The sequence below is a fragment of the Scylla paramamosain genome, unplaced genomic scaffold (genome assembly GCF_035594125.1).
Source record: "Scylla paramamosain isolate STU-SP2022 unplaced genomic scaffold, ASM3559412v1 Contig2, whole genome shotgun sequence".
Classification (NCBI taxonomy): domain Eukaryota; kingdom Metazoa; phylum Arthropoda; class Malacostraca; order Decapoda; family Portunidae; genus Scylla; species Scylla paramamosain.
This window is the reverse complement of record NW_026973667.1, coordinates 4,997,349-5,009,024: the sequence shown is the minus strand read 5'-3', so window position 1 is coordinate 5,009,024 and position 11,676 is coordinate 4,997,349. Positions and strand designations below refer to the sequence as shown.

Genomic DNA, 11,676 nt, shown 5'->3' with positions numbered 1-11,676 from the left:
AACCAACGCATAAAAAGGAATGTGTGAATTACCTGCACTGCCATTTAGTCTTCTGTGATAACCCTCCAAGTCATTGTTTGTTCTAATACTCTGCCCAAACACCGTCCACTCATTTGGTGACCACAGTCCAGTGATCCATGTTTCTTTAACATAGGACATTAATTCTAGAATTGGTCCCGCAGGTGCACGTGATTGTAGGTGATTGAATGTTGGTTCAATATGTTCTCCTGGGAGGAAAGGAAGGGCCATGATTTGTCTTATAAAATCCTGTGTGGGACGATGATATAGGGAACTGCTAGTCCTAATGACTGAACCTTCCTCCAGATGGCTTGGTTCCAGTGAAATGCACACCCTTGTAATTTTGCCATTGGTAATAGGGTTCTGACAGCCGACCATAACGCCATTTCGAAATCCTTTACAAGCTTCTCCACGTTACACTCCCCAGTTACTTATAAGGTTGCTTTTAATACCTTTCGGTAATCTTTTTTTTCTTTTCCCTGAGGATTACAGCCGCATGGTCCAGAGTTATACCAGTGTCACACGTTCGGTGCTGCCACTGGTCACACCCATCGCACTGCAGCGCTTGCTGGCGTGGACGGACTTCAGTAGAACAGTAAATGCATGGAAAGGAAGCCATGGTCAGAATATGGTCCTATGCAGGGTCCTGTTCCAAGTAACTTTGCTTCATATTAATTCCAGACCAGTAATTTTGCATATCGAGACCCATTAGTTAATGTAAGAGATTCGCGACAGGTTCATATATCTTCATCAGAAACATTTCGTGTATCGAGCTGTGATGAGTGAGTATTTAACCTAATAGCTTCGAAACAATTAAGCCATACGTGATATATATTAAACTTAGGACTATCGGAACACCTGAGTTGCGCTCTGCCAACCTGACTGTGGTCCACACTGGGACTGGATTCATCGTTCATCAGATCGAAGTGATCGGGCAAACGATACTCAAAACATTCGGTATTTCGGTTCCATCAAATGTCGTGGAATCATGGATTGTAAACAAGGCGACGAGTCACGCACACATAGGGGAGGCCGGTATGATTTGGGTCAAAGGTAAAGGAGGCCGGAGTGACCAGGGCCGGAAGAACTAGGGGCCGGAGTGACCTGGGCCGGAAGAACTAGGGGCCAGAGTAACTTGTTTCGCACCTGAGGTGGTGTAAGTTAACATCTCACCCGAAAACTCTTATATAAATATTTATGTGCACAAAATAACCTTTTTTTTTCATTGTTTACAAGGTTTACCACCAAGAAAGCATGGTTTTGTGATGCATAAAGTGAAATATTGCATAGAACACCAAAAATAAAGCAGGAAAAGGCTGATTTGTCCCACGTGCGCGCTCCTCATTCCGCCTCGCAGCAACAAGTGTGTACTGTGATTAAGTATTGTTTTCGTCGTTTCACCTGCATGTATTGGATATTTTCTTTGCATACTTCCACGTTCGTGCCTTGAAGTGAGAAAGGCGCTTTTGGGATCGCCTTGACCCCTTGGCATTGAGTGATAATGAGCTCATGCTCAAATATCACTTCTCTCGGCAGACCTAATCCTCTTGTTTGAGGAGATGCAGCCTCAGCTGGAGAGAAGGAGAAGGCGTAGCCGGGCATTACCAACTCACACCCAGGTTTTGCTGTCCCTGAGATTGTTTGCCAGTGGGTCCTTCCAAAATGTCATTGGAAACACTGCAGGTAAGATATGCTGGTGTTGCATGCTTCAGCACAGGGGCTGGCTGTTTTGGTAATTGTCAGGAAGCCTTTTCCCTGACCTTATTACTGGTCTATTCTCTTACATTCTTCACATATACCTTTAGATACACATAAAACATAACTTTAAGGTGAGGAAGAAGTGCCCCTGCCCTTCAGGAATCCAGGGGATGGGCTAAGGCCCCCCAGAGGTTGCCAGAGGTTAGGTTAGTCACTGCACACTTATATTTGGAACATTACCTAATCTAACGTAACCACAGGGGCTAGACCCACCTTTACAGACACTAATATCAGTTAGCATAACCTCTGGAACACCCCTGAAGGACGGGGGCACTTCTCCCCCATCTAATACTATGTGTTTCAGGTTTATCAAGAGGTTTGTGAAAGAATGGAAGAGGATAGATGTGTAACAAGAGGTTTGTGAAAGAATGGAAGAGGATAGATGTGTAACAAGAGGTTTGTGAAAGAATGGAAGAGGATAGATGTGTAACAAGAGGTTTGTGAAAGAATGGAAGAGGATAGATGTGTAACAAGAGGTTTGTGAAAGAATGGAAGAGGATAGATGTGTAACAAGAGGTTTGTGAAAGGATGGAAGAGGATAGATGTGTAACAAGGACAAGAGAGGACTCTAAACAATTACTACTACTTTTTTTTTAGACAAACTGCACAATATTCCATAAATAACTTTTGTAGGTGAATAAACTGATGTTCATTGGGGTGCATAATATTCAAGTGTAGCTGACTTTCAAGGATAAAAGGCATTAAAGTCAACTTCCTGCATGCCACTGTTTATAACGCTGTAATCCAGTGTTAGGAACTTGTCAAGCTTAGTTCCTGGTGTCAAAATATGAGTGCATAATTAATAAGGAGGGATGAGGGATGATGCTAACCTTACAAAACCAAACCTTTTTTTTTTTTTTTTTTTTTTTTATGTAGGAAGGATACTGGCCAAGGGCAACAAAAATCTAATAAAAAAAAATGCCCACTAAAATGCCAGTCCCATAAAAGGGTCAAAGCAGTGGTCAAAAATTGGTGGATAAGTGTCTTGAAACCTCCCTCTTGAAGGAATTCAAGTCATAGGAAGGTGGAAATACAGAAGCAGGCAGGGAGTTCCAGAGTTTACCAGAGAAAGGGGTGAATGATTGAGAATACTGGTTAACTCTTGTGTTAGAGAGGTGGACAGAATAGGGGTGAGAGAAAGAAGAAAGTCTTGTGCAGCAATGCCGCGGAAGGAGGGGAGGCATGCAGTTAGCAAGATCAAAAGAGCAGTAAGCATGAAAATAGCGGTAGAAGACAGCTAGATATGCAACATTGCGGCAGTGAGAGAGAGGCTGAAGACAGTCAGTTAGAGGAGAGGAGTTGATGAGACGAAAAGCTTTTGATTCCACCCTGTCTAGAAGAGCAGTATGAGTGGAACCTCCCCAGACATGTGAAGCATACTCCATACATGGACGGATAAGGCCCTTGTACAGAGTTAGCAGCTGAGGGGGTGAGAAAAACTGGCGGAGACGTCTCAGAACACCTAACTTCATAGAAGCTGTTTTAGCTAGAGATAAGATGTGAAGTTTCCAGTTCAGATTATAAGTAAAGGACAGACCGAGGATGTTCAGTGTAGAAGAGGGGGACAGTTGAGTGTCATTGAAGAAGAGGGGATAGTTGTCTGGAAGGTTGTGTCGAGTTGATAGATGGAGGAATTGAGTTTTTGAGGCATTGAACAATACCAAGTTTGCTCTGCCCCAATCAGAAATTTTAGAAAGATCAGAAGTCAGGCGTTCTGTGGCTTCCCTGCGTGATATGTTTACCTCCTGAAGGGTTGGACGTCTATGAAGAGACGTGGAAAGGTGCAGGGTGGTATCATCAGCGTAGGAGTGGATAGGACAAGAAGTTTGGTTTAGAAGATCATTAATGAATAATAAGAAGAGAGTTGGTGACAGGACAGAACTCTGAGGAATACCACTGTTAATAGATTTAGGAGAAGAACAGTGACCGTCTACCACAGCAGCAATAGAACGGTCAGAAAGGAAACTTGAGATGAAGTTACAGAGAGAAGGATAGAAACCGTAAGAGGGTAGTTTGGAAATCAAAGCTTTGTGCCAGACTCTATCAAAGGCTTTTGATATGTCCAAGGCAACAGCAAAAGTTTCACCAAAATCTCTAAAAGAGGATGACCAAGACTCAGTAAGGAAAGCTAGAAGATCACCAGTAGAGCGGCCTTGACGGAACCCATACTGGCGATCAGATAGAAGGTTGTGAAGTGATAGATGTTTAAGAATCTTCCTGTTGAGGATAGATTCAAAAACTTTAGATTGGCAGGAAATTAAAGCAATAGGACGGTAGTTTGAGGGATTGGAGCGGTCACCCTTTTTAGGAACAGGTTGAATGTAGGCAAACTTCCAGCAAGAAGGAAAGGTAGATGTTGACAGACAGAGCTGAAAGAGTTTGACTAGGCAAGGTGCAAGCACGGAGACACAGTTTCGGAGAACAATAGGAGGGACCCCATCAGGCCCATAAGCCTTCCGAGGGTTTAGGCCAGCGAGGGCATGGAAAACATCATTGCGAAGAATTTTAATAGGTGGCATGAAGTAGTCAGAGGGTGGAGGAGAGGGAGGAACAAGCCCAGAATCGTCCAAGGTAGAGTTTTTAGCAAAGGTTTGAGCTAAGAGTTCAGCTTTAGAAATAGATGTGATAGCAGTGGTGCCATCTGGTTGAAGTAGAGGAGGTAAAGAAGAAGCAAAGTTATTGGAGATATTTTTGGCTAGATGCCAGAAATCACAAGGGGAATTAGATCTTGAAAGGTTTTGACATTTTCTGTTAATGAAGGAGTTTTTGGAGTTTTACCTTACCAAACCTGCCGTCAAGCACCCCTGGGGCTGCCCCTTCCTCACCCACCCCATTATTATTCATGTGTACAAATATTTCTAGACTTGTTGGGTTTATTTCTGACATGTTTCTAACACTGTCCTAAGGATAACTTAATTTACTATACTGCTGGCAAAAAAAAATTGACAGCAGAAGTAATATATGTATGGATATGATGGCAGTGATTGAAGTAATATGTGTATGGATATGATGGCAGTGATTGAAGTAATATGTGTATGGATATGATGGCAGTGATTGAAGTAATATGTGTATGGATATGATGGCAGTGATTGAAGTAATATGTGTATGGATATGATGGCAGTGATTGAAGTAATATGTGTATGGATATGATGGCAGTGATTGAAGTAATATGTGTATGGATATGATGGCACTGATTGAAAGAACACTGCATTACATGCAGAAGGATCATTAAATTTGTGACCGATTTTTTTTTTTTTTTCTTTTGGGCCTACAACAAAGATGTATCTTATTTAAAATAAATAAATAAATAAAATGAAAACTAATGGCTTATAATCTGCTTTCAGACCTACGCAAGTGTCAGCAGAGTCTTTGAGTGTGTGTGCACCGAGTTGAGTGAGTGTGTGTGCACCGAGTTGAGTGATAAGTCGGTGCAGGAAATCAAGATGCCTCCAACACACCTTGATCAAAGGAGAACTGCACAACAGTTCTTCAGGATCAAAAATTTCCCAAGGGTTACTGGGGCCATTGATGGTAAGATTAACAATAATGTATTTTTGTTTTAAATTTAGTGTTACTGTTATAATCTATCACTTCATCAGTGTTTCCTTTGAGTGAAAGGTATCTCACAGCCTCAAGGTCCTGTTAGGCATTAATAAAGTTTTCAATAATTTATGTATACTGTGTGCATATCCAGTGCAGGGGTGGTGTATATATATATATATATATATATATATATATATATATATATATATATATATATATATATATATATATATATATATATATATATATATATATATATATGATGGATAGCTACTGTAGCTACTGTGTAACATGATCATGTAATACTTTCTTTTGTGTGCACAGGCACCCACATTGCCATCAAGGCCCCAGGTGTGGATGAGGCCCTTTACTTTAACCAGAAAAGGTATCACTCCCTCTCAACATCCAACTTGTTTGTGATGCGAATGGAGTGATCCTCAGCTACTGCTCCAGACTCCCAGGTATACAGTATCATTGCATTACATGTTTACCCAACCATGTATTTTATTGATTTTCATGTGACTGCACATGGTTACTGGTATTGCATAAGAAAACAGTGTGATAAGCCTTGACATTAGTTATAAATGGACAGTTGACATACTCCTTGACAAGTAATGAATCCTCTTGTAGTATGAAATCTCACTTTTCACAGGTGCCTGCACTCTTATGGAGGTAGCTTGCAGTACAGACCCATCAAGTGTGTGAAAATAATTAATGCTTGCCTGCTCCTACACAACCGCTGCATCAAGTTCCTGATGACGTATGTACTTGTCGCTATTTTTCTGGTAGTTGACGGGATATATCAATATCATGGACATTAGATTTGATTTAACTGAGTACAGTCATGAGTGTTCTTACACTTGTTGTTAGGGTAATGAAATTTGTCAGAAGTGTACCGTCATTTAACGAAAATAACATTTGTTTTTTTTCCAACAAAGGTGTCTTGAAAGTCATTATGGTTTGGGCCAGTTTTGGATCACGAAAATGCTAAATGTCAAACTACACGTCTGTTCCTCTCGTACAACATAAACTTTAAACAAATGGAAGGGTTAGGTTCCAACCCCTAGACCTCTCAAACCCTCACAAAAGTCTGCTTACAGCTACCACCTCTTGAGGATGAAGCAGTGCCCCATGCTGGTGCCGACCCTGCTGTGCTGCAGAGGGGTCTACGTGCTCCAGGCAGAATTGTGCAGCAAGAAATCATACAAAACTTCTTCCAGCAATGAAGTAAGGAAGTCAGGTATCATTTACCTATGTCAGTAATCATGTAATGAGTGAAGTAATGGTTTTCCATGTATCACTGCATACTACATGAAAGAGATGAGTGCAGCATTTTATTTCATCAAATACTTAAGTGGCTTGCTAGTATTAGGTATGAATAACACAAATAATACAAAAAGTGCAGTAGATTTATTTTAAAAATTAAATGACTGGTAATGGCAAAGTTTTTGCAAGAAAAAGAAAAAAAAATAAATAACATATGAGCATAGTTCAGTTCCTGTAAAAGGTAAAAAAAAAAAATAGTTCCTGTAAAAAGTACAAAAAAAATTAAACATATTTATAGAAATGCCCACCAGCAGGTCACCACAAAGCACTCTAATGTAATTTTTGTTTGTACTTTAAGTAACACAAAGGCATTGTAGGTATCACAGTGAAGAAATGCTTTGGTATTATATTGCACTAATATTAACATGCTACTCTAGGTAAATGATAGAATTGGTACAATCCTATAAATAATTGCTGGCTGGTGTTGGCATTAATGAAGTGCTCAGCAAGTGTTACCAGCTGCTGCAATGAATGCAGAATGTTCCTCTGCACTTCAACAGATTGTCAAAGTGCCTGGGACATGTTTTGTACAGCCAGCCCCTGCTCCTGCTGCACCATCACCAGCTCGCCCATGCTCAGATGAATCTGCTGTTGGGTTTCCTGCGCTTGAGAGAGAACTTCCAAGTCTGGGTGGCCACCTGCAATACAGTAAACATGATTTTACACGATTTTATACACCATAGAAGCAAACATGACTTTACACCACAAGTTTCAAAATAAATGTTATTTTAAGTTGCATGTTATGTTTTATTTATTTATTTTTTTTTTATGTAGGAGGAACACTGGCCAAGGGCAACAAAAATCAAATAAAAAAAAAAGCTTGCATCTTGCCATGGCCTTTTACCTCACTTGCTCCTTGGACCTTTCTGCTATATACTATACCTAAGGTAGTGGTATGATACACTTATGGAATCCGTAATTTAAAAGTAAAACAGCCGCCTCCGCAATTTAAAAGTAAAACAGCTGCCTGAGAGAAGTATTCTAAAAAAAAAAAAATTTTTTTTAAATAGGTCAAAGTGGCAAGAACAACACTTACTGGCAGGAGTCAGGAGTTGTATAATCAGTGTTCATTGTACTGGAGGACAACTGAATACATGTTAACATGTTATTCACCATTGCATGTAGTCATCTGTAACATGGACGATTTGAACAGAGAGGTCCTCATCCAGTGCAAATGACGACAGTGTCGAATCCAGAGGCCCCCTGCAGACCCAGTAACACCAGGGTTGGATGACCCCAACACCACTGCAGGTGGAAGGCTGTGGTCATTCCAGAGGCCCTGACACTTCTGGAAAAAAATTCAAAGTGCTTTCATTACTGCAGGTAGAGAATAAGCTGGTATTATTTAAGTGATGTTTTTATTGACTAATTTTTCTTTTAATTATCAGTCAACCTAGTCATGTCTATGTCTATCACATGGTTTTGTTGAGTTGGCGTGCAAGTGTGCAGATCTCTACGTTCAGGAGGATGAGTATTGGACATGATGCAGCTAGCCCCATGGAAGATGATGCTGTGACATAATTATTGTTACATTACAGTACTGCACTTAGTTAAAAATGGCAGTGATTTACAAAATGTAATTTGACCTTTGGTAGTTTACTTACGCAGTGTGGTGCCATCACTTTCAGGGTATGGCAGTCCTGTAAATGCTGTGTGAGACCACATCCACAGCACGACCACCTCCACAGCAGTGTATGTTGTCTCATCTGGAGGTCACCCACCTGCATGGATATGAATGTTGCAATTATCAGCCACTTTGAAGTTCACATGTAAAGCCAAATGAAATTGGTGTAAATCATGAATGTATTAGAGCATATTGATGTTATTTAGCACTGCAGTGGTCACTGTCTCAGACCTGACTGCCAGAGGTACTGTACATACTCCTATTTATAATCCATTGCTTAGTTGGTTCTTGTATGTTTATTGACTATATGGGTAAATTGTGTAACAGCACCAACAATGAAATACAAGTACACGAGCAAACTTTTTAAATAATTGCCAGGGTTTTAAGCACTGCTAACAGTCATCTAACCTAACTAACCTAACCATAACCTAACCCTCCTTCCTCAACAAAGTAAAACCAATATTCAAGAAATGAAATTCATTACAGCAGTTTGGGTCCCAAAGGTTGTGCAGAAAAACATTTTTTTTGGTCCCAACATGCAACGAAGTCATACAGAGGAAGTTGTTCACATTACTCAAAACAGTGTCCAGCAATGCCCAAAACATTAGTCAATTAAATTCCATAAGCAATTAGGTCAAGAAGACAAAATATTAAGCAAATATGGTAGTGTGGGTAAATTTTTACTCTATGTTCATCTTTTCCACATGAAACTATTTGCTTTTTGTCATTTTTGGCATACACTGAATTAGTATGTTAATCAAATCTGATGTAACATAACCAAAGTAATCTAACAAAACCAAAGACAAACCTGAAATAGCTAAAATAACCTTGCTTCTCTAAAAATATGTACATGTAGCCGTTTAACAATTACTGTCATCATTACAATTAATTTGCAGTTGGTATATGTGGGGTTCAAATTATTCTGGAATGACAAACTGTATCTGATGAGAAGGGTAGGAAAGGCCATGTTGAGACTGGTGAAGGAGTAAAAGAATACCCTACTGTGTGTGTGCTGGAACCATAAGCCATGATTTCACTTACTTGCAGCTGGACATCACTCCATTTTTGGTAATATCACAGTAATTCCATCCATATAGCCCTCTATCCCTCTTCTGTGTCAACTGCACCATGCTAGGTCTGCAACTATGCCAATGAAGATGTGATAAGAATAACCAATTAACTCACCAGTGTTCTGCAGCAGCCTTGCTCTTGACCTGGGTCAGAGGTCCTTAAATTTCCTCTGGACCTCAGGATAGGCAATTGCCATGAAGGGAAGACAGCTGAGTCTGGGCAGGTTGAGAGATGTGATGCTCAGCAGGGCAGAGAGTGGGTAGCGAAGTGCAGTGCGGTGGAAGTAGAAACGGCATTTCTACTCCATACCCTGAAAGTGATGGTGCCACACTGCTTAAGGTCAAATTACATTTTGTAAATTATTGCCATTTTTAACTAAGTGCAGTACTGTAATGTAACAATAATTACTGTAATGTAACAATAATTATGTTACAGCATCATCTTCCATGGGGCTAGCTGCATCATGTCCAATACTCATCCTCCTGAACGTAGAGATCTGCACACTTGCACGCCAACTCAACAAAACCATGTGATAGACATAGACATGACTAGGTTGACTGATAATTAAAAGAAAAATTAGTCAACAAAAAACATCACTCAAAGAATACCAGCTTATTCTCTACTTTTTTTTTTTTTTTTTTTTCTTCTTCTCTTCCAGAAGTGTCAGGGCCTCTAGAAGGACCAGAGCCTTCCACCAGCAGTAGTGTTGGACCCATCCAACCCTCTTCTCATGGTGTTGCTGGCTCTGCAGGGGCCTCTGGATTTGACAATCCTGTGTCATCTTCACTGGATGACATTCAAATCATCCATGTTACAGATGACTACATGCAATGGTGAGTAACATGTTAACATGTATTCAGTTGTCCTCCAGTATGATGAACACTGATTATACAACTCCTGCCAGTGTGTCTTTTCTACTTTAAACTTTTTTTTTTTTTTTTTTTTTTTTTTTTTTTTTTGAGGAATACTTCTCTCAGGTGGCCATCATATTTTTAAATTGGTGATTCCATGAGTGTGTCATACCACCACCCTGTGTACACTATAGCAGAAAGGTCCAAGGAGCAAATGAGGTAAAGGGACACAACATGATAGCATGACATGATATCTAAAATACCAATTATTTTGTAACTTGTGGTGTAAAGTCGTGTTTGCTTCTAGACTGTATTGCAGGTGGCCACTCAGACTTGGAAGTTCTCTCTCAAGTCCAGGAAACCCAACAGCAGATTCATCTGAGCATGGGCGAGCTGGTGATGGTGCAGCAGGAGCAGGGGCTGGCTGTACAAAACATGTCCCAGGCACTTTGACGATCTGTTGAAGTGCAGAGGAACATTCTGCATTCATTGCAGCAGCTGGTAACACTTGCTGAGCACTTCATTAATGCCAACACCAGCCAGCAATTATTTATAGGATTGTACCAATTCTATCATTTACCTAGAGTAGCATGTTAATATTAGTGCAATATAATACCAAAGCATTTCTTCACTGTGACACCTACAATGCCTTTGTGTTACTTAAAGTACAAAAATTACATTAGAGTGCTTTGTGGTGACCTGCTGGTGGGCAGGTCACCACAAATAAATAAATATGTTTATTTATTTATTTTTTTTTTACTTTTACAGGAACTGAACTATGCTCATATGTTATTTTTTTTCTTTTTCTTGCAAAAACTTTGCCATTACCAATCATTTAATTTTTTTTAAATAAATCTACAGCACTTTTTGTATTATTTGTGTTATTCATACCTAATACTAGCAAGCCACTTAAGTATTTGATGAAATAAAATGCTGCACTCATCTCTTTCATGTAGTATGCAGTGATACGAGTACATGGAAAACCATTACTTCACTCATTACATGATTACTGACATAGGTAAATGATACCTGACTTCCTTACTTCATTGCTGGAAGAAGTTTTGTATGATTTCTTGCTGCACAATTCTGCCTGGAGCACGTAGACCCCTCTGCAGCACAGCAGGGTCGGCACCAGCATGGGGCACTGCTTCATCCTCAAGAGGTGGTAGCTGTAAGCAGACTTTTGTGAGGGTTTGAGAGGTCTAGGGGTTGGAACCTAACCCTTCCATTTGTTTAAAGTTTATGTTGTACGAGAGGAACAGTCGTGTAGTTTGACATTTAGCATTTTCGTGATCAAAAACTGGCCCAAACCACAATGACTTTCAAGACACCTTTGTAGGAAAAAAACAAATGTTATTTTCATTAAATGACGGTACACTTCTGACAAATTTCATTACCCTAACAACAAGTGTAAGAACACTCATGAGTATGAGGAGAAAAGTAAGGGAAAATAAATGAAGGGGAAGCCAGGAGGATGACAAGCAT

General features: G+C 40.0%; 1 protein-coding gene across 1 annotated transcript; it reads left to right on the top strand.

Moving 5' to 3' along the window:
- The first annotated feature begins 207 nt into the window (after positions 1–207).
- On the top strand, positions 208–10,437 carry LOC135095964 (uncharacterized). Its single transcript, XM_063997115.1, has 9 exons — positions 208–1,381; positions 1,555–1,701; positions 5,121–5,307; positions 5,644–5,780; positions 5,972–6,079; positions 6,420–6,546; positions 7,146–7,293; positions 9,999–10,173; positions 10,386–10,437. The coding sequence occupies exons 5-9, from the start codon at positions 6,075–6,077 to the stop codon at positions 10,435–10,437; spliced, it is 507 nt and encodes a 168-aa protein (XP_063853185.1). The 5' UTR covers positions 208–1,381; positions 1,555–1,701; positions 5,121–5,307; positions 5,644–5,780; positions 5,972–6,074.
- The last annotated feature ends 1,239 nt before the right edge of the window (positions 10,438–11,676 follow it).

Bases quoted from the DNA above. Each gene is read 5' to 3' on its own strand.
- LOC135095964 (XM_063997115.1), top strand. The intron at 7,294-9,998 runs GTAAACATGATT...CTTCTCTTCCAG, and splicing joins GGGTGGCCACCTGCAATACA to AAGTGTCAGGGCCTCTAGAA. The intron at 10,174-10,385 runs GTGAGTAACATG...TGTACACTATAG, and splicing joins ACAGATGACTACATGCAATG to CAGAAAGGTCCAAGGAGCAA.